Consider the following 22,453-nt stretch of genomic DNA (forward strand, 5'->3'; position numbering starts at 1 on the left):
TTGCTTAATGCACAAACACATGACTATAGCCTGACATCCTAAGTGACAGGACAGAATGCCAAGTGCTGCACCCAAGCCATGAGAAAATACAAGTACAAGTTAGTATTCTGAGTTTACAGGTTCAATTGTGTTCCTATTTGCAGTTCAGACATTTCCTCTTATTGGAATATTCTTTCACAGCACCAGGAGCCAAGGTTTTTTCTTCTTCTAGTAAAGCCCCGACTCTTACATAGCACAGATCGGGAATATGCAATCTCAGTATACATAAGAAGATACATGATAGAGATTATTTTTTTTAAATAACCTTCAGTAACTTAAAAAACATTAATCACCCAATAACAACTATTTGTACCATCTTGATCCTGCATTTTTCCTGCCACAACCGTTACAACCATCTTCTTTGTTAGATATCAGATACTACCCATAGATTAAACAAGCCCACAATTAGCCTAGCTGCTAAAACCAAACTACTTCAGCTAAGGTGCTATTAAATTTATTCTTTAGAACATGCAAATATTTATAGGGTTTAGTGCAGTTAAGTAAACTTGGAAAATATGCAAGAGTTTACAAACATATCTAAAAAAACTAAATCCTCTTTGCCCTAATTGCACAGTCCCAATGACTTCAGAACACCCGAATGTGAAAGTTTCCAGAGAAAGTACTATAGCAGCAGCCTTTATTTATTTCACTGTCTTTCTGATAGTTCTGGAGCGCACTGGCTGGCACAACTTGCAAATGAAATAGGCAAATTCTTTCAGATAGACCAATGCAGTTCTGCCATTTTTCTACAGGGCAGCAGAGAGGCTGGGGGAGACAGAACTGGGCAGCAGCACTGCCTTAGTGGGTCAGGACAGGGGCCCACCAGCTCCACGAACAGTTCCCAACAGCAGCAAGGTTTAAATATGCAGTGAGAGAGACTAAAAGCAAGTAAGAACAGAGAATAGTAACCCTCACTTCAACCGCGTTCGCTGTCAATTTAGTTAAAGGTTCCTCAACAATACCTCAGCTGAACTGCTGTGGAGACAAGTGAGCAATTGCAGAGCAGCAAAAAGCAGTGGGTCAGACAGCCTACAGTAGCTGATTCTGCAGTAGGCTCCTGACCCTCAAAAACTGTAAAAGCATCACTGTGTAAGAGGCACATATGCAGTCTTGCATATACTACAGGGCAGGCATTCTAAATCTTTGAAAAGGCTGAACAGGATTAAGCTGAAATGAAACAAACAAAACCAAAGAGAATTAATTTCAATAATATATCTGCTAATATAAATACAACATTTTTTGCTTAAATTAATGGAAGAGTGTGAAGATGCCTCTGTTTAGATAAAATATCTAAAGAACAACCCAAAGATTCAAGACGTCTTTGATTCAAGGAGGTAGCAATGCTACAGTAAACAATGCATTCTCACATTTGAGTAGACTACAAAAGGAAACACTTCATCTTAAGGACATCATTGTGCCTCGTATGTGGGACAATTGTAATCAACTATACTATTCCTTGAACTACTTGGTAATAGAAGGCAAGTTTCTCAAACAACCAAATTACACATTTTAAAAGTCACAAGTAGAGACAGCTCGCTCTGTTAACATATAACAGATCAGAAACATGGAGCCCTGTGCTTGCTTCTCTTCTGCTACAGATACAATTGCAAGTGGTCTACATCATATATGCGCTCTCATTTACTTATCTACAGACTGATCCTAAGACTGGCTTAAGTGCCAAGGTGACCTTCCAGCAAGTGAGGGGCTGATCAACTGACACATTAAAACCCAATTCTGACACTTGCTAAAAATCTTACTGCTCCACTAGCATTGAGAGTGCCGAGGAGCTGTGGCTTGACCATACAAGCTGTAGCATTCTCTGGAGCTCCACCCTCGCCCTCTTCCAACTATTCACCAGGGCGCATCAGGTGCTCATAAAGAAAGTTTTATTATCAGTAACTACTCCATTTCAGCATTTTGAGCACCAAAAACATGGTCTGAGAAGAACCTCTCCTCTTAGAGGAGGAACTCCTTTGCATGCAAATATGACACATGAATTAATACAAAAGAGATGGATTGTCTGAAAAACCTTTATAGGCCTCTAACCTCATCCTTCAGTTCACTCTCCTCTTTCTTCATTTCCAGAACCTCCCTTGTTAGAATTAGCACACAATCAACAGCAGATCACTCTCTAGGTAATGACAGCTTGAGACAGAACCTTCTGTATAGTAAACTTTTTAAAATTCTTCAATCTCAGCAACTTGCATCAGCTTAAAAATAAGTAAATACCTTCCAAGACGACATGTACCTTAAACTTGAAGCCATCCAATGCATGAGTATGACTATTGCCTATTCTTTTTTCCACATATGCAAACAGCTCTTACCCCTATATACAGTCCATGTAGTATGTTTCTAACATACCATTACAAGACAAAGCAGCACACATGTAAGAAGAACTGTTGAAAAATGTCCTTATCCCCACTCCCATCTGTCAGAGGTATCCACACCCCTTGTTGCATTAAAGGCTGATCGGTTGCTTGCCAGGTTGCACCCTAAAGGGATGCTGGACAGTGGAAAAATCATGAATTATGTTAAAGTTAACCATCAGTGCTTCCAAGGCAAGTTTAAATAACTATTTTTAACTTGATCATTTATCCAATTATTTTTAGCATAAAATATCACTGAGCGTTTAAAAAAAGAAATCAAGAGACCAAAATAAAAGCGTGTTTCAGGAGTTAAGATTTTCTACCAATGAGTAAGGCGTGCAGCGTTTTACCTACTCTGAAAGATATACACACACACAAATGTAAAGCAGTTATGACGGAATATAAGTATAGGACAGACGACAATACAAGATTTCTTATCCAGGTGAAAGTTGTAAGCTTACATCATTGTTACCTGGCACAGCAGACAAGTATGCCAAGTCATGCTTCTCAGTATCACAAAGGAATGGGGGAAGGAAGCCAGGCTGTACAGCTCACACCAGAGACTCTTCCCCCCACCATCCCAACAGGTACTGTTTGCCATATTTAGCCAAGGCCAGCGTGGCAGGTAATCACCTGTCAGTGACTAATTCACACTATAGTTCCCCAAACAGTTCAAGCTAGCCTAAACTGACACTAGCAAGGAACAGTGCATGACCCTTCCCCGCCTCCAGCAGCTTGTTCCCACCCATACACTTCCCACTCCCTTATTACAGCATAAACAACCCCAGCAAGGTTAGCTGTACCATGGATGTGATGAGGAAACCAGTCTGGGTTTACTAAAAGAGCAAAACAAACAAAGCAACCACCGCACCTCCAACAAAAATATCCCCTAATCAAGCTGATCAAGCTTCATTTTTAGCAAGATTTGTTTCCAGACGCATTTCATTGTACATTGGCATGCAAATATGCCAGGAGGAGGACAGAAATAAGCAGCTAGGAGGACTACTTTGGGTGGCAGTGCCAGCTGAAAGCACCTTGGTATGTCAGTCCCTTCAGACCGCTTTATTGTCAGTGAAGAGCCACATGCTCTGTGAGACACGGATCAGGAGGTGGCCTCCATCTCTCCTGTAGCTGCAGAGCAGTCTGGGACACTGCCCAGCCAACTTCATACCTAAATCTGGACAGAACGACTCTCCTTTCCCACAGGGTTTGTGAATGTTTGGGTAACACATTTGGCACTATTCCAGAAAACTGAAGGGAGAAAAGGACAGAGGGGGAAAAAAAAAAACCTGTAAGAGAGATAAAGTAGTCGACAAAGGAAAAACTAAGCAGACATGTGCAGGAATACTAGGAATGAACCAACAGTCCTTTTAAGGATGTACTGCAAAACAAGATTCATTACAGATTGCTCTAAGTATTTTGGATTTAAGAAACACACTCCTAGTTGTTTGTTTCACACAGCTAAGACGAATGCATGTCTACTTGGTTTTGGAGCCACCATCCCCAGCAGGGGAAGTCTGGCCCATGATGGTAGTAGCTACCTTACTGACCTGAACTGAAAGAGAAGAGCAAACTCTCTTGCAGCAGTTAATAAGCAGGATTGGAAGAGAAATGAAAAGGAGAAGAAATGCAGTTTACTTTTAATCTGTGGGCCACAGTTCAAGCTCAGGAGTTAAAGACACAACCCAAGAATCCCCAGCAGTGCCCTGCAGCAACCACACTCCGCTAGTACCACTGTAAAACCTGAAGTGCTAGGAGAGGGGAAGCTTCAGCAAGTGCTGAAGTATATGCCCTAAGCAAACTCTGAATGCTAGAAAGGTTTTATAGTCATGACCATCTTCATCCATTTGTACTACTTAAATCCACAGCCAGCTGTAGCCAGCTTCACCAGGCACCATGGCAGTACCACTCTGCTTACACATCAGATTCCCTAAGCCCCACAGGCCACCAAACCTCTCTTACAGTCTCTTTAGCATAGTTACCATGAGTTATATAAAAGAGCTTAGTTTTAAATATACATTAGCTTCCTCCGCCCAAGAACTGAGAGTCATCTTGGACTTCACATTAACCTTTTACTAGGCCAGTACAGTAGAAAGCATTGGTGCCCTTGCAGAAGCCATTTGTAATTTCTCACTGTAACTCACTGGCATTTGTAGCAAGTGATGTTATTCAACAGCCATAATTACTAGATGTTCTGCTTTGATTTTAATAAATTTTGACCAAATGAATCAGTTCTATAATCTCATCCTTTTGAGAAAGAATCATTTGACAGATATATCCACTGCTGCAAAAAACAAGTCAATAACAAAAATAACATTCAAGTACATTTATTTGCAGTTTGAAAGAGGGAATGCCACTAATCCTCCTGATTCAGAAAGAATACCCTCCATTAAGGAAACTATTCATGCTGAAATGCAAGAGTTGCACTCATCACATTTTGTACAGCCTACATTTGCAAGGAATAGAAGCCTTGATGGCGTATTTATTTACTGAGGTGGGTAGAGCATTAATGTATGTCTCCAACAAAACAAAAAAAACACACGAACACACACACACAGGTGCTTTTCTAAATTCACACAACAGAGTATCTTCATGCTTCAGCTAAAAAGAACAAATGTGGAAAAAAAGCAGTCTGATACATGTTTTTAATGAAACTTGACATTAAATTTAAAATCTAGTAAAAAGAATTTTAACTAGAGTTGAGATGCGAAGATGAAAGATAGTGTCTTCTAAGAGAAAAGAAAATAACCAAGTCTGCCAAGAACTACTCCTACTCCTCTAATCTTTAACTTCAGGGAAAGCTACACTTTGTACATCCAAAAACTTTAAACTGATACATCTCTCCCACATTAGACAGACTCAAAGCAAATGGACCCTCCACAACTGATTGAGCTTAAACTCGGAGGTGTGCAGTCTGAAGTTACCGAAGCCTAACAAGCCACCACTTGTCAGCCAGACTATGGTAACAGACTACATACCAACTCTTACTCCATCAATTTTCACAAACTTTCTTGACATTTAACATGAACTTGTCCCATTTTATAATTGTGTTTGGCTAAGGATTGACAAGTGTTCAGCTCAGCTAGAAGTTCACAAGAGCTCCAGCTGGCTAACAAACAGTAACTGACTAAGTCACAATAACTCAGTTAATTTCAATAAGAACATATGCTTCAGGCAAAATTGTTCCATTGACAGTTAAATTGTTTTAAGTATGTCACACTAAGACAACAAAATAACCAGCACAAACGTGGCTTATTGCTTTTAAAATTACCAGTTAAACTGGTATACCTTTCCAATATAGATATGCTCTGCAAAACATCCAGAGACAATCACAAAAGAATCTATGAAGCTTTCATCAATCTTCCCAAGGTTACTCCTACTACAAGAAGTATTTGGAAAAATATTACATCTGTGATACACAAAATGCAATTCTGAAATGAAGGACTGATAATTAACAGCTTTAGTTGCTGGTTTTTTCCCCTCAGTTAAAAAGTTAAAGTATAGTAAGTTTTTAAGTTACAGAAAGGAATCCATGAAATCTTTCAGCAGAACACTAGTAAAAATCAGCATACAACTCCATTTGCATTCTGGCTTTCTCATCAAGATCCCTTCAAGATACCTTCATACTATTTTCATTTGAAAAGAACCAAATCATTATTGCCTTACAAAATTTCTATGAACATAGTTTTGAGTCATGTGCAATTGTATAGTCACAAGCAACATTAAACACTTGCAAAACTCACATTCTTAAATATAAACACAACCATTCCCACACCGATTAAATCTGAAAGCGTGAAATATTTTAAGTAACACTGGAATAGTCAAAAAAATTCACTTTTCAAAAAGCAGAGGGGAAAAAAACCCTAATATTTAATACAATTGCTATCAGAATGCAAGATAGACGCTTATAAGGCACAGGAACAACCTCCAACAATTGATCTTGGGTATTCAATAGCTTACAAAATACCATCCAGAATTTCAATTGCTTTATTTCAGAAGAAAAAAGCACTGTGCACCTGCTAGCATGTAAGGAGCTGAAGGTATCAGGAAATATTGAGGCATCTAACTATTCTCAAAAAAGGAAATGTGCTTGTCCAACTAAAATAAACTGGAATATTTATTAGCTCAGAGAAACCAAACTCATGATACCCGTAAGAACATTTACACCTGATCAAATATATTAAATAAAGCAGCTCCACAAATTAGTTTTTCCGATTATAACAACCATGAAGTGACTTCATGAAACATTAAGGAATAGTATGAGACATACTAGTAGCGCTAGAGTTTCAAATGAAGTGTTTTACTCTAAAAATAGTTGCGTATTTCAAGTGTTTAACCTGCTTGAATGCTAGGGCACAAGATATCTGCTTCTGGGAAGTTACAGCACAAAATTTAACTCACAAGGTCAATAACTGAAGAAAACCCTGCTCTCACATGCCTCTGTTCTTTAACAGCATTGGGAGAATTATCCAGAATTTCCTTAGGAAAGCACTAAAATACAAAACAAAATTGGTATTTGAATTTTTTGAAGCAGTTGACTACAAAAATACTTTCAGAAAGCCTGTAAACATTTACAACACAGTATCTGTATTAATACAACATTATTACTTTCAAGGTCAGTATTACACATGCAGTTTCTTGGAGCTACATATTTTGGTGTTATTTTTAACATCTGACAGAGCATCTTGTACTGTTGCAAGCTCCACACTGTTTACAAATACTCCCAAGCTGCAGCTGCTGATTCTACTAGCATATCTTGCCATAGCAAAAAGAAGAGTAATTTTAATTATCCAGTAATGGCATTTTTTACAGTACTATATGCATTACATTGTTCTGTAGACTGGTTTTGTAATTCTTCCACCTTTCGACAACTACAACGAACAACAGGATTTGGTTACAAGGATATCCATTTCTACAAAAGGTCAAACAAGTCCAAGCATAGTTGGGAAACATGTCTAACCCTGTTCAGATTGTGGATGAATCTGTACCCTCTCTTAGCAGGTGCTATTTCAGGAACATCTACGCTTGGTTTACTTTTTAAAATTAAAATGCAGGGATTAAAAAAAAGCTGCTTCGAAATCAAATGTCAAGTTTATGTTTTAACTCTTCATTCTCCCAAAACACCTAACCACAGGCATAACAGTATAAGGTAGCAGCAAACGACTTACCAACACAAGCATTTAGAAACAGCCAGTCGGTCTTTTTCATTCTATTTTTTATTTGCTTTAGTTTTTTGAAGTCAACTTCAAGTTCTTCCTTGCTGCCCACAGCTCCAGCCAATTCAATTCTTTGGAAGTCCATTTTCACATCAGATTCACGTTTGGTTGTAGGTGGAGATCTTCTTTGGCTATTACCACTACTACAGCTTCCTCTCCATCGAGCTCTGTCTTGCTCATTTATGATTGAAGAAGCCTCTTCTGTGTCTGCCAGTTCTATTGCTTCTATGTTGTTAGGTCTGGGATGATCACATACAACACATTTCCTGGCCTTCGCCCAGTTTTCGTATGTACAAACAGAACAAGTCCAGTGCTGAGCCCTTGTGTTCAGTTTATTTCTGTCATTATATTCCTCACATGGATCAACAGAAAGAGGGACTGGTCTTGAACCAGAGCCTGAAGACTGAGGAGACTCTGTGGGACTCCTGGTCCTACGTTGAGACAAGCACTGAGTACACCTTATCGCTCTTGGCCAGTTCAAGTATGTGCACATGTGGCACGACCATTTATTTGCACTTTCCATACTGTAAGATGATTTAACCCTTGGTCTTGCACTAGAATCTGGACATATCAAAGGACTACTCCCTCCTTCAGTGCTCGTAGGATCCCAGTCTCTACCAATATCACTTGAACCACTTTTAAATGGATCTTCTGTGATAATTGTTCCACTAGGTCTCTGAGCACGACACATGGTACATTTGATTGCAGATGGCCAATTTTCATATGTACAATACTCACAAGCCCATTTAATTCCACGCTCTGTCATCGTGCACTTCTTGAAATGAACTGCGTCAGGCAGAAAGCTAAGTAATCAGAATACATCATTAGTACACAACAGTTGCATAGGAGCTCTGTTTCAAAAAAAAAAAGTAAATGAGATTTAACCCAGTTGATGTGTACTGCATCAAATATAAAAATCAGGCTGAGCAAACAGGCAATCTTTTTTTCTTGATACTGTAAGAACATTTAGGGGGAGAAAAACCACTACGAAAAGGATAAGACTTGAGCTAACTGCATTTTAAATGCAGAATTCAGGACTTCCTAGTGCAGAAATGAAAACTCAGTCCTGCATTTCCGGAATTTCTTAAATTTGAACAGAGCCTTCCAAAACAAATTCAGAAAACAGATACACATTAAGCACTGAGAATAGTGGGGAAGAGACCAATACAGCTACAGAAACAAGTGACAAATATTAAATTATTGAAATAAAACTCAGTATGACTACAGCAGTACAAGAAAAGAAACACAAAGTCTAGATCCTGCGACATCTGTTGCAAGACCTCACAGGATTTGGAAGGAAGGAGTGTATCAGGTCGGCAGTTATGCAACGAGTAAGCAGTTCTTTGGGAAAAGTACGTGTAGGAGCTTACATAAAATGCATACATTTTAAAATTTTATACATGTGCTTAACCAAGACTAGGCCTTGACTGGACATCACTCATAACAGTAGTATTACGAAGTTAAAATACCACTTGAAAGCAAGCACAAGCTGTGTGTGTTGACACGCTAACATCGTATTTTCATTCTACAAATCCAGCTTCCAATCCAATTCCAACTCACTTTTTCTCTAACGAAGAGGGGATTCTGTCTTCATGCTGGCTCAGACCTTTTCCTCAGATTGCCAAATATGAAGGATGAGACTAAGCAGATAACTATTCCTGTAAACAAAATGAAAACAGACTCATTATAGGTTTCCTACTGGACCTGAGTAACCAGAAAGTTAATTATTAAATGCCACACCTATTCTGATCCCAATTTACTTGTTTAAACTCAGTCATGACCTGCTGAGACTAACATATAAAGTGGTTAAAACAAACCAGTATTTATAAAGAACCAGTTGCCACAAAAGTGATCAATCTGCTGAAGTAAAAGAACTAGATCCAAGCAATGTCAAATTCACACCAAAACATCTATAAACACTCTTATTGGAATCTGAAACAGGATGAAGAAGGAAAAAAAAAAGCTTTGATCCCCTCCAGTTTGTGTAGAGGGCATAATAGAGGGAAAGGGTGAGGCAGGTAGGTAAAGGACAAACAGAAAAATTTATACAGTCTATTTCCTCCCTTAACCACAGAATCGTTACCCAACATATAAGACTCATTATGTGCTATTTTTAAGCATACAAAACTGTTTAAAATACAAATTTGTCATACCAATTGACTGACAATTCTCATTCATCATATTGCAACTCTCTTGGCTAACAAAAACACCCAGAATCTAGTAAACAAAAACTCAAAAGAGAAGTTACACAACAGGATTAAATTCAAAACTGGACGCATCAAACTAAAAATTAGTTTATGCCTGTTCTCCAATTAGGTAATGTTTTATGACTTAGTACATTCTTCACTAAAATACCTTCACACACACCTTGCTCCACCAAGGCATAGTTAAACGTCCACTTAAATTTGTCACCCTTATTGTTACTATCTCCCTTCTGTGGATTCCAGCAGGCAACATAGGTTTTTTCCAACAGCTCAACTCTGATCTATTCACCAGATCAGGTGGCTGCATGAATGAGGGGCTATCGCATGGCCAAGACAGAAGAAAGGACAGGAGTATCCTTTTCAGCAGTGATCCATATTTATGGTGCATGAAAGCAGATGAGCAATCAGGAACACAAAGCTTTCTCATAAAGCTCGGGTTCTAATATTGCTTGTTTGAACAGCCTGCAGAGCACTTCACTCCCACCTATACGTCATAAAACCGTGTCAGACTATAGAATGTGCTGAGAAGGCAATTAGACTTCCTACTGCTTCCCCTCCACCGTTCACTCATAAAAGTCCATGTCCATACATAATGGGAAAAAAAAGCGAGATCATACTAGGGTCCCCACATCTGTAATAAAATAAGTAGAAAATACATATATATATATATGAGAATATAAAGTCAACTTGATTTTTCATAGAATGCCAGAATGGTTTGGGTTGGAAGAGACCTTAAAGATCATCTAGTTCCAACCCCCTTGCCATGGTCAGGGACACCTTCCACTAGACCAGGTTGCTCAAAGCCCCATCCAACCTGGCCTTGAACACTTCCAGGGATGGGGCATCCACAACTTCTCTAGGCAACCTGTTCCAGTGCGTCACCACCCTCATAGTGAAGAATTTCTTCTTTATATCTAATCTAAATCTACCCTCTTTCGGTTTAAAGCCATTACCCCTTGTCATATCACTACATGCCCTTGTAAAAAGTCCCTCTCCAGCTTTCTTGTAAGCCCCTTTCAGGCACTGGAAGGCTGCAATAAGGTCTCCCCGGAGCCTTCTCTTCTCCAGGCTAAACAATGCCAACTCTCTCAGCCTGTCTTCATAGGAGAGGCGCTCCAGTCCTCTGACCATCTCCGTGACCCTCCTCTGGACTTACTCCAACAGGTCTTCTTATGTTGGGGGCCCCAGAGCTGAACACAGTACTCAGTATGCCTTTTACTAAAGGTGACTTCATAAAGACAAATTTTCAGAAACTTGGAGGAAAAACAGCTTCTCTACTCCATAAACAAACTAAAGCTTTGCCAAAATACCTCCTATATGAGTACACTATTTGCTAGATTTATCTACTCCATTTGGTCAAGGTTTTTTTCCCCAATTCCCAAAATAAGTTTTTTAATTACTTTAACATTTCTTAATAAGCTTATTCTCTCTATAAACAGTAGAGAGTTTTCTGAGATCTTAACATTTCCTAGTTAGGAACTTAAGACAGTTGAACATGGTTTTCAGAAAAGAGAAGGAAGCAGCACACCATCTGTGCACCTGCCAACTGCCACCAACAGAACCACCATGAGCTGTTTCACTTGTGCCACGAAGGACAACCAGAAGGTGGCTGTCCCGATACTTCAACACCCAATACAAGCTTGAGAATAAGTTCTACCTGAGCAGAAGTTGGTACGTTTTCAGTAGGTAATGCTTTCAATCAAAAGCTAGATCAGCATACAATGTGTGATAAAGCCCGAGAGGGATCTGTAACTGTAAATGGTCTCTTACCTGCCCAGGGTTGTAAAAACCCAGTAGTTCCCATTGCAAACAAATCCCAACCCACATTTAGGATGGGGCAAGAAAACAAAGCATCATCTGTTTTACTGACATTAAGACTAGGAAAGGAGATTGCTGCGCTGCTCAAGTTGAAAAGCAGCTGGTTGCAAAAACAATCTAAACAAATACTGAGATACTATTTATGAAACGCAATAGCACATACCGTGTTACAGAAAAGCTTCCATCTGTATCATGAGATTAGGTTTTTAGTTGCAATTATTCTCCGTGCCCCTTAAAAAGCTAGATGCTTTCAGACATAATTCTTAGAGAGACTGAGTATCTGCAGCTTCGAAAGCCTCTGAGATATGAGCTCACTACCTCTGAACACGAGGCCTCGGGTTATTATGAAGTAAAGAATATAAAAAGGCTCTATGGAGCAACGCAATTTCTCTTCTTTGATAGCTCTGCCAACACCCACTACGGCACAGCTAGATGAGGAAATTTAGCACTTTCATGTATCAGGTTTTTTTTACTTTTAGGTCTTGGTCTGACCCCCAACTGCACCCCACCCCAGGGACACCAGAACCATCTGATTTACTGGTGATACAGGATCATCATCCAGCCACTGAGCAGTTTGAAGCTTGTTACTTTTTTCCAGAATTACTTCTTTGCCACTCTGTCTTCAAGTTAACTTGTTATTTTAGATTCTTCACAGAGGAGAAGTTGCATCATGTAGTACCTCCCTCACAGAGAAATAGCACAACAGTGACTGTGAAGTGCAGGTGCATGCCTTTACGTCCAAAAAGCATGAGCAGACAAGAAATTAAAACCCACAAAACTTCAAGCAAGTTCCAATTGATCAGTTTATACAGTGTGCTAAATACCTTCTGGACAGACTAGTAGAGTAACTCAGTACACTAAAGGGGAATATATTAAATTCTGATAAGTCAAGTAACAAAGAAAAATCAAAACATTATCAGACTACCTTTTTACTAAATAAAGTCAGTCAGAAAAGGTCACCTACAACAATCACAAATTTTTCTTTTGCTTTGTTTCAACTTTTAAGAACATTCTTCCTTTTAGGTGCATGGGAAAACACAAAATGCCACACAGAAATTGGGACGAAACAATGAAGTCCTCAAATAACATTTTTATGACAGGATATATTATAGTCCCCTCAATTTAATTATTCACTCTGTCCAGAAGTTATTTTTCCTTTGGCTCAAACAAGGAACAATACGGAGCTCCATTTCATTAAACAATCAAGCCCTTCCCCGTCAACAGGCCAGACTCTGATTTAGACCAGTCTACACTACAGATCTTTTGCTGGGATGGTGCTGGCATCTGTGCTGGCAGAAACCTTATGTAATTATACTGATCAAATCAGTGTTACCACCTTACCTTGTTTTGCTCATGTGTACGGATTTTCGAACAAAGCTAACTGCTTCTGTATTCACAGGGAAAAGGGAGCTTAGGTGTCAACTTAAGCCTTCAGCAAGACTTGCGAGGCAAAAGAGCTCCCCCCTCCCTCCCTCTCTTAGGCTGCTCCAAAAAAGAAAGGCAGGCTGGTTTATTTACTTTAAAACACTGAAGCAACTTTTCGGAGCAACAAAATAAGCAGAAGCATCTTGTTCTGAAAGAAAGAGAGGTCTCTATAAGCAAACGCAGAATCTGTAACTCAACAGATTATGAGTATAGAAGTAACACCTTTCACACATCCAACCACAAAAAGGAGCGGAGAGGAACAGGACTGCGAGTCAAAGCAAAAGATCAAACAGCAGCACTTTCACGGACTATTCTTTATGTATTATGAGACATGGTGTATTTAAATGTGCATCTACCAAGAAAGGGTCTCAATCTGACAGCTGTAATTGCTCACTAACAGCTGGATAATGTTGCTGTGAAGTTTATATATACACACAATGGACAAACCGCTTTTAAGAAAAATTGCCTATGATTAACCCCGCATAATTTGACACATTTTCAGAAGCGTTCCCCCTTGTACGTCACCACCTCAAGTTCTCTTCCAATTACCCACAAAAAATTAGCATATTTCTTAGAAAACTGAAGTTCATTTATATACAAATAAGTTTTCCAATTAAAGCTGTAAAAGGAAGACCTGTTAAAAATCACACACCTGGACTATCACCTTAAGTGGTTATGATAAAATATGCACTACTCTGAATTCAGATAGGTGTAGCTGGTTTTGTTCTGTAAAACTGCAGAACACTTTTAAAGGATGCATAAGATGAATTTGAGTCAACTGTTCACAACAGTAAACAAAGCAATGGTTTGATTTCACTGTTTCCAAACAAATACATTTATAAACATTGCCACTCTGTTGCTGACGCTAACCACGGTATCTTTTTAAAGCTCATATAAACTGTACCAAGGGACTCAATCAAACAAAAATTTTGCCAATATTTAAATACAGCCAGTAGGAAGGTCTAGAAGATAACAGAGCTGTACACAAGCTTAAATCAAAATGGCCAATTTGTTTCTTTCAAACTTGTAAACCCTCTGAAAACCCCCTCAACAATTTCTTACATAGAAGACACTGCTATTTAACTGGCTCAAATTCACTTTTGTTATCTGGGGCCAAGAATCCTTGTGAAGTATCACACTGTCAATACACTTCAACAAAAACAACTTACATTTTTAAATAACCTACTTGAAATTTGTTGCTAAGTATTAAGAATTGATTTTCACATGAAATTTGCCTTGCCTAATTTTCTAAGGTGGAATTTTACTGACAATTTCTTCTCTTAGCTTACTAAACTTACTCCACCTTCAACTATTCGCTATTCTTGCATGACTGCTTTCTCAAGAATTCAGCATAAGCCTCAACAGATCAGTATATTAAAAGCATAAAACTTGAACCTAGGCTTCTACAATTTGAAGGGAACTAACAATAAGTTCCATTGTTGTCTCTGCAAATTAGTTTAAAAAAAAAAAAATTAAGATCATTGACCTTGTCAATGGGACAACCAAATCAGATCAGCGCTGAATCTGGAAGCTTTGCAGTAAGGGCAATAGCTAGGTACTACAATAAAGAACAGAAAGATTACTGCAAAGTCACCAATGTAGAAGCATTTTCTGTATTAGCCTGAATACACTGAAGCAAGGAATTTAACAAGTAAGCATAGTTTGCTTTGGTTGTTAGGACAGTTCTTTAAAAATTAAAGGATACTGTCCCAAACAGATCAGCGAAAAGAAGAAAATACTCTGTCATCTCAGGAAAAGAGCATTGAAACCGTTGTCTGCAAGCTGCTCTATGAGGTGGGGTTTTTTGCTTACAGAATTTTTATTTCTTTAAAGAAGAAAAGCTGGCTATTTGTAGTACAGACAGTAGGAACTGGTCTCAGACTTCAGCTATCATTACAGAACGCAGAAACCCCTTTCTTATAAAATACAGATACAAAGCAAGAACTATGTTGGAAGACAGAGGCTTTTGTCAAACTACGTTATCCTCCCCATTCTCATCCCAGTAAGAGCACTGCTCTCAAAACATGCCAGGATCACCTCTGCTCTTCTGAGTAGTAGAGCTGTTCCTTTGCTCCCAGTAACATGGACAACAGGAAGAATGTTGCTGTCTTAAGAGAGGCATCATCAAGTTAAGATTGGCACAAATCTCAGTTCTATTAAAGACCAAATCATTGCTATGTAAATCACAACACAATCTACAAACTGTAACATTAATGGCGCATGAGAAAAGAAAAATTGAAAATATTTTCATTATAACTGAGTAACTATTTACAGTCTAGTATGTTAAATGAGTTTTAACATTTTTCTTCAGTTTTGATAGTCTAGGCTGTCAACAAATACTCTGTACTGCAGATTTTTAGGTATGACCTCCTTCATTACGTGCAACTTTTCACCTACTAAGTGGGCAGTTAGTTAAAATCCAGAAGACTTGATCTTTCACAAAGAAACATGCTGCAAGAAATGCAGTTCTCTTAACCAAAAAAACCCTCAAAGAAAGTAGGTAGTAACTTCTGAAAACATTTAGAAGCCTGTTCACTGGGTGAATTCTGATGGGCTTCATTTACATACAATGAATAAGAAATTGCTTTCATTTTGATTTATGGATTCGCATCTCATTTCAAAGCATCTTAAGTCTACTTTATTAGGTATTTATGGTATTCAGAAAGATTACTCTGATTTTGCTTCAGCTTTCTTTTCAATATTCTATTCACACTTCCAATCCAGCTGCTATCATGTCAAATAAACCTTAAAGCCTGACTTTTCATAAGCAAGAGAATTTATATGCAGTTTTAATGCAAGGAGGATGCCTAATTTTGCAAACGTTCTATGCAGTAAGAAGTCAAACATTCGGCAGTTACAGATCTTAGGAGATGTCTGAAATACAAGAATTGACAACGAACTTTAGATTAGGATGTAGACCTAACTATAAACAGACTTCCGCAAAAGCTGAAAACTCATCACAGAATTAAGAGATATTTGACAATACTAAACATTCACTCTTTCTGCTGTCTTTTTTTATTTTAATGTTTATCCCTTGAAGCATTTTTGTGCTCTTAACCACTACAGTTAATCCTGCTGCGTAACTTGCAAAATAGAAGTTTCCAATTTATTTGTTACTCATCTCAAATGGGTCAAACTACACATAGCCCTGTTAAATTTGTGACTAAAAGCTAGGAAAACCTTAACTGCTGAAAACAACCTATAAAAAAACAATAGCAGCAGCTTGCAGTTCAGTCCTCTTTCTTATTTCAGAAGAGAGTTACATTTTTCAGGGTTTTTTGGGGTTTTGTTTTAAACTCAATTAAAAGTGAACAACTATTTAGATGAGATGTTACTACACATTAGGATGGACTAAATACGACTGCTTACTTAGAAACCAATACCATTTGGGAAAGTGAGAGTAAGCAGATCAACAGTTGCATAATAGACAGCATCTCCCACACAATACTAATCAAAAACCAAGCAAAGTGACTCAAAAGAATGAGCTATGATAGAATATTCGCATAAATACAGCCAGCGACATTTAATGAATCTGATCATCACAAACCGTCAGCAACAGATGAATGCTGACTCAAGATAAGATGTACAATACAGTAACAGACATACATAATAAAACACAACAGAAATGTTAAAACTTCATTTTTAAGACATTTGCATTGGGCAAAGTACAGAAGTTGAACAAGAGGATTCTTTTTAAACAGTGAGGTCAAACACAAAAATACAGTTTATCTGTGTTTAGACTATATGCCTAAAACACGAGACTCATTTTTGTTTAGATCTCAGCCATCCTCACACAAGATGAGGAAAACCAGATGTCATGCTCTGAATAAAAACACACTGTGGAGTCAGACATCAAAACTTAAAAACACTTAAACCTGTCCAACAACCAAGGAACATTATATTAAGACTTGTACATTTGACATTCAGTTCTAGTAATTATCCTCTGGACCTCCTCAATACTGGCTGACCATAAATTAGATCATGGCTACTTGCACACATAGTCACCATTTGGTGGAGAAAAACCACCTGCCTCCAAATGAAACAAGGAAACACACACTCAACATCAACTATTGTGTAGTTGCTTCCTAATTAACGGCAAGCCACTTTCAGATACAGTTAAGGACCGTCTTTGGTACACACATTTGCAATTGGGCTATATTTAAGACTAGTTCTAGTTCAAGTAAGCCATACAAGCTACACCCATTTTATCCAGCTCTTCTCAAGATACTGGCTAGACAGCAAAGTATCAAAAAAAAAAAAGAGGGAAAGTGGGGGAAGGGGGGAAGAAGAGAGAGATAAGCAAAAATGCTATTACCACAGCACACAAAAACCACTACTGTGTATGTCGCTGCTTAACATAGCGCAAAGAACTAGTATCAAATATCACAGGGAAAAGAAATTCAAACTCATTCTAGGGAAGGAGTGATAGCAGGTTTGGTTTTTTTAAATCACTTCTTCTTTTTAACCTTATGATTAGTAATCTGTATTTTGCTCATATCCAACAACTCCAAGTTAATCACTACAAGGTACTCTGAGGTGCTAGAAAGTTTCAGACTAACAGCTCTAGAACAGTAAACTTTCTGCTTTTGGGGGGTGGGAATAACTTTCTGCTAGAGACAACACTGAACAACCTTCTTTAAATAAACTATTTAAAAGCCATAAGATGACAATTATTTTTATCCCTGACAAGCTAAACAGTAATGTGGAGGTCAAAAAAATGTAAATAGTCCAGCAGACCATCCCAACTCTTCAGCAAGATAAAAATTAGCTTCTCAACAAGCACACAGTAAGAGGAAGCCTTTGTATCCAAAACCTAAACCCATAGGCCCACCCGATACAAGGCGTAAGTGACAATCAGACATTGTTAAGACACCAAGTACAAAGTACTCCTGACTTACCATGCTAGTGTGAACTAAAAAAAAAAAAAGAAAAAAAAAGAAGAGGCCTAGCATGAGAACAAGTATATACTCAACACTTCTTGAAACTGCAAAAGACTTAAGACTCAGACCTGTAGATTGAAGCTGGTTTAGGGGAGTATTCAGATAGCAGCAACTAATAAATAAGCCAGCTGTCTCTACTGAATCCCTGCTTAGATACTGGGAAGATGAATGGAGACAGAAGAAATACTTTCAAGCCCATTAGCCTGAAAGAAGTACAAGTCAACACTTACACAATGCACTTAGTCTTCACAGCCACAAGAAACAGGATTCTCTCAACTGACAATCATCTTCACACAGCAGATTTCCTATTTTTTGCTAGAATTATGCACATTTATGAAATTTATGACAGTCATTTTTCTTCCCAGATAATCAACTGACGCATGGTTTTCAAATGAATGGATCTACAGAAGTGCATGCAACTTCAAAGCCACTAAAAGATTACTTGATCATAATAGTTCTAATCTACCAAAAACAAAACAGACCACTCAAGTTTATTTTTCTTTCCATAGTCAGGTAAACCATGGTTCTGACAATTTTCTTTAGCTCAGGAAAGCTAACTCCTGAATATCTAGAAGATAGCAGAACACCAACATAACTTACAAAAGTTTCTTAATATCTGTAAACTCCCCAGTAACTTGGACTTTTTCTGTTTCATTAAAAACAGCTACTCAAGACTAGATGCTAAATCAAATCGAAGTCAAAGAATCATATGGAGGATTTTTAAACCTTAACATTTGTTTACAAAAATAATGGCAAACGTAACCCAAATAATACATCACCGTGTATTGGCTTCTGGCATGGCGGGAGGAAGAAGAAGAAAAAGAAAAAAAAAAAGAAAAGAGACTGCAGACTCCTTGCTCACAACTGACAGTTTCAGAAAGAAGTCCTATTTACACTTACCAAAACAGACACAGGTCCATCCTTCCAGTCCCCCCATCCCCTGGACAGCAGGTTGCAAGCCTGCTATTCGTTTTGGACCTAGCTCTCATTACTTCAAGTATTTTCAGCTCAATTCTGAGCTCAACCTTAAAGACAGACGTAAATTCTGTGCCTTCTCCAGCATTTGTCTCAGAAGTACTAACTTTTGTTAATTTAAAATGCACACGTGAATGCAAACAAAATTAGCAGCCATTCTCAGCAAAAAAAAATTCCACCTTACTAGAAATATTAAAAAAAAAAAGATGCAATAGCATCCTTGTTTTAAGAACAAGCAGAACAGATTATATCAGAATAAATTCAAATAACTAAAGGGAAAAACGCCAACTTAATTATATCTACTGCACAGTAAAATATGCAAAAGGGCTGCAAACTTGGCTACTTCATAGGCAAGATGCTCTGCACATACCAGCAACTACCACTCTTTCCAATGTATTACCCTACCATGTTCCTTGTAAAAAAAAAAAAAATCTACCATTCCTTCTGCTTTCTTAAACCAAGGTCTCCGTATCAGCCCCCCTCTTGAAGACAGTTCTTTCTTCAAACATCCCTGCACTTATTCCCTACTCCACCCCCTCCACATCTCTCCTCTCTCTGGTCTTCACCAAAATGAGTTTTTGCATAAATAGCACAGCAGCACAGGAAAAAAGTTGTTTTGAAAAATGCCAGGTAGATACAACTCCAGTTTGACTACAGAGCTTCTGAAAACCTGCCCATGCCACAAAAGACGGAAATACAAAATCACCCATATTATTATAGACTAACGTGTTCTCAGAATTTATGTTGAGGTACTACAGTTCTTCTTTTAAAGTATGTTAACTGTTAGACACCAAAGAGATAACAGCCCTACTATTAATCTTGTATTTCAAGAAAGTTCCAAAAGAGTTAACTACATACGTATAAGAAGCTGTGCTTCAGCAACTGATGATGCAAAAATGAACACAGTCACAAAATCAATCCAATTCTGTGCAAGTTAAGAGCAATGTCAGCTATGCAAGAAGTGCTATGAAAAAGAGTAAGTACGAGGAAAGTGTCTGAATTCCTAATGTTTGAGATCTTAATTAGAAGACAGAAGTTTTCTTTTTAAGGTATAACAAATTCCATTCAACTGACATTACAAAGTTATAATTAGCTGTTATTTAACTGATTTTACCAAGCTATGCCATTTCACAAGTGAAGTGGTAAGCTCTTCATCAGCTGTGTTGAAAAAAATTTTCTTTTCAACTTCCCCTCATTTCCCTCTTCGTATGTAGTACTACTTAAAAAAAAAATAAAAAATTAAGAACTCTGTTACAGCTAAGCCAGCCATTTTCAGCTGCCAAACTAAAGTTTAGTTCCATTTTAGTACCAGGACTGTGGATAATTCATGCAGTTAAAATGAGGATTACTTGTTGACAGAAAATTCGAACAGCTCAAAATAACCTAGCCTTCAAATTTTGGGGGGAGGAAGGGGCATGAGATTACTAACAGAACTGGCAGTAGCAGTTTAAGTGCTTTGCTGTGATAAGTAGATGGTACATCACGATAAAGAATGCATTGATCTAAAGTTGTGCACAATCTCAACCCAGTGCAAAACTGGTATGGCAAAGAGAAGCTGGAAAGAGAAACATTAACACCTAAGTTAATACCACATGAAGGAGCCAGTAAATCTCACATTAAAGTGCCTGAGAGTACATTTGATTATTTGATTGACTATATTAAAAATAACCTCCCATACAATCAGTAAAGTATTTTCTACTTACAATTCTGACTTATTTACAGATCCATCTTGCAAAGAACACCAAAGATGGATGGGATTTCCCATCCCCAAGGAACTTACATATCAAATGATGTACAATTAGAACGGCCACACACAAGGCTAAATAAGACTGAAAATGTTGCCTTGACCAATTTTGCGTTTTAACTAGTTTCCAATTTAAGTCATGCTCCTGTGATGAATCCCATTGATGCCACTCAACATTCCAATTAAATTAATATTTTTTAATTATACTGCTGAGAAAATGCTAATGGATACAACTCTACAATAACAGATTATGGCCTCATCGGTCATCCCCATCTGCCTGTCCTTACTTAATCAGCGTAAGAAAAGTAAAGGTAATAATTCCTTTTTTCTTCAAGAGAATAACACCACATAATCAGAGTTTCACAAATCCTACAAAATGCAACACATCCAAAAGCATTACTCTCTTTTAATGCTGTGACAGACTTAAATCAAAGTGATCTTTTACATATGACACGCTAGATGCTGCATGCTGAGACACCAATTCAACTTAGCCTTCGGAAGGAGGCAAAGAGTTCCAGAACACCTCCTGCTGCTTACCTGTTTCTCCTCTCTCTGAGTAACCACTGAAAAAGGAAAAAAAAAAGAAAAAAAAAAAGGGCTTCACAAATCTCTTTTGCAGTCACCAAAGACAAAACGCTAGATGAGCAGAAGGAAAAGCAAAACTAAGTGCAACAAATCTCTCCTGAACTACTGTTACAAGGTTCTGCTCACAGCAGAGTGAGCTTTAACAGAAAGGAGGAAGTTAAGGTATTACACAGAGACATCTCACCTTTCAATTTTTGCATCAACAAACATATTGATGCATTAAACTCACATGCCAGTTTCACCACTTATGACACAGCAGGTAGCTAGTGCGTAGAGACTGTTCAAGCAGAGCACAAAGCCTGTCAAACAACATTTGTTTACTACATCGACTCCCAAGAATTCTAGAAAAAGTTGTCATTATTGTTACCACTGAAAGTCACCGTGGCAGCAAAAAGTTCTCAGCAGCCGTGCTGTGTCTGCCATGCAGGAGACCCAGATGAATTTTCTCCCATCATTTCTCCCACCCGCTGCTCCTCAGAGGGCAGTGAGTGCTCTGGGGACGGAGCACTCGAGATCTGGGTTGAGGGCTGGAAGGAATGCCTTTTGTCACCCCGAAGGAAGGGCTCACAGACACATCCGTGACCTCCGCGGAGTTTACCTTATCCTGGCAGGAAGCTGCCGCAGCGTGGAACTGCGAAGGTAGAGTCAGAAAGGCGCTGGAAGTGTGGACTACCAAGGTTTGCCTCACTCGTTAATCGAACTCCTCTAATTTCTTTTAAACTTCAGTTCACAAAAACAAGCTCGATTTTGAAATACTTCCCACACCGTACTTTATTTCTGATAAAGTATCGACAATACGTGATACGGTACTATAGGCAATATCATGGAAGTTCTGCTATCCAAAATTCACAGATACCAGCAAGTAGCTCCCATTACCTATTCTACCACAGCGTACAGATCAAAACAGGCATATCCAAAAAGAAAAAAAAAGGAGGGGGGGAAGAAGTGGGAGGCAGCAGAGGCATGATCTCACCCCAGCAGACCGAGGTACTGCAGCCCAGCATTCGGAGAAGCAGCCACAAGAGAAAAATCAGAGTTTCCTGCCTTTGTACCGAGACTGTTGTTGCTGTAACACAGCTTTTGGAAAGATGTGTTACACACGGCGCTGCTGGGACGGAGGGAGGAACGCCGCATCCCGCGG

General features: G+C 38.4%; 1 protein-coding gene across 1 annotated transcript in view; it reads right to left on the reverse strand.

Annotated features, from left to right (window-relative positions):
- Positions 1-22,110, reverse strand: part of ZRANB1 (zinc finger, RAN-binding domain containing 1) — a 45,859-nt gene extending 23,749 nt beyond the window's left edge. Inside the window, 3 exon segments of the mRNA XM_009325867.1 lie at positions 7,574-8,424; positions 9,182-9,279; positions 21,911-22,110. Of these exon segments, the coding sequence (XP_009324142.1) occupies positions 7,574-8,387 (814 nt within the window). The 5' untranslated portion in view covers positions 8,388-8,424; positions 9,182-9,279; positions 21,911-22,110.
- Between the last annotated feature and the right edge of the window lie 343 nt (positions 22,111-22,453).

This window comes from Pygoscelis adeliae, unplaced genomic scaffold, assembly GCF_000699105.1.
Source record: "Pygoscelis adeliae isolate BGI_AS28 unplaced genomic scaffold, ASM69910v1 Scaffold4, whole genome shotgun sequence".
In the NCBI taxonomy this organism is placed as follows: Eukaryota; Metazoa; Chordata; class Aves; order Sphenisciformes; family Spheniscidae; genus Pygoscelis; species Pygoscelis adeliae.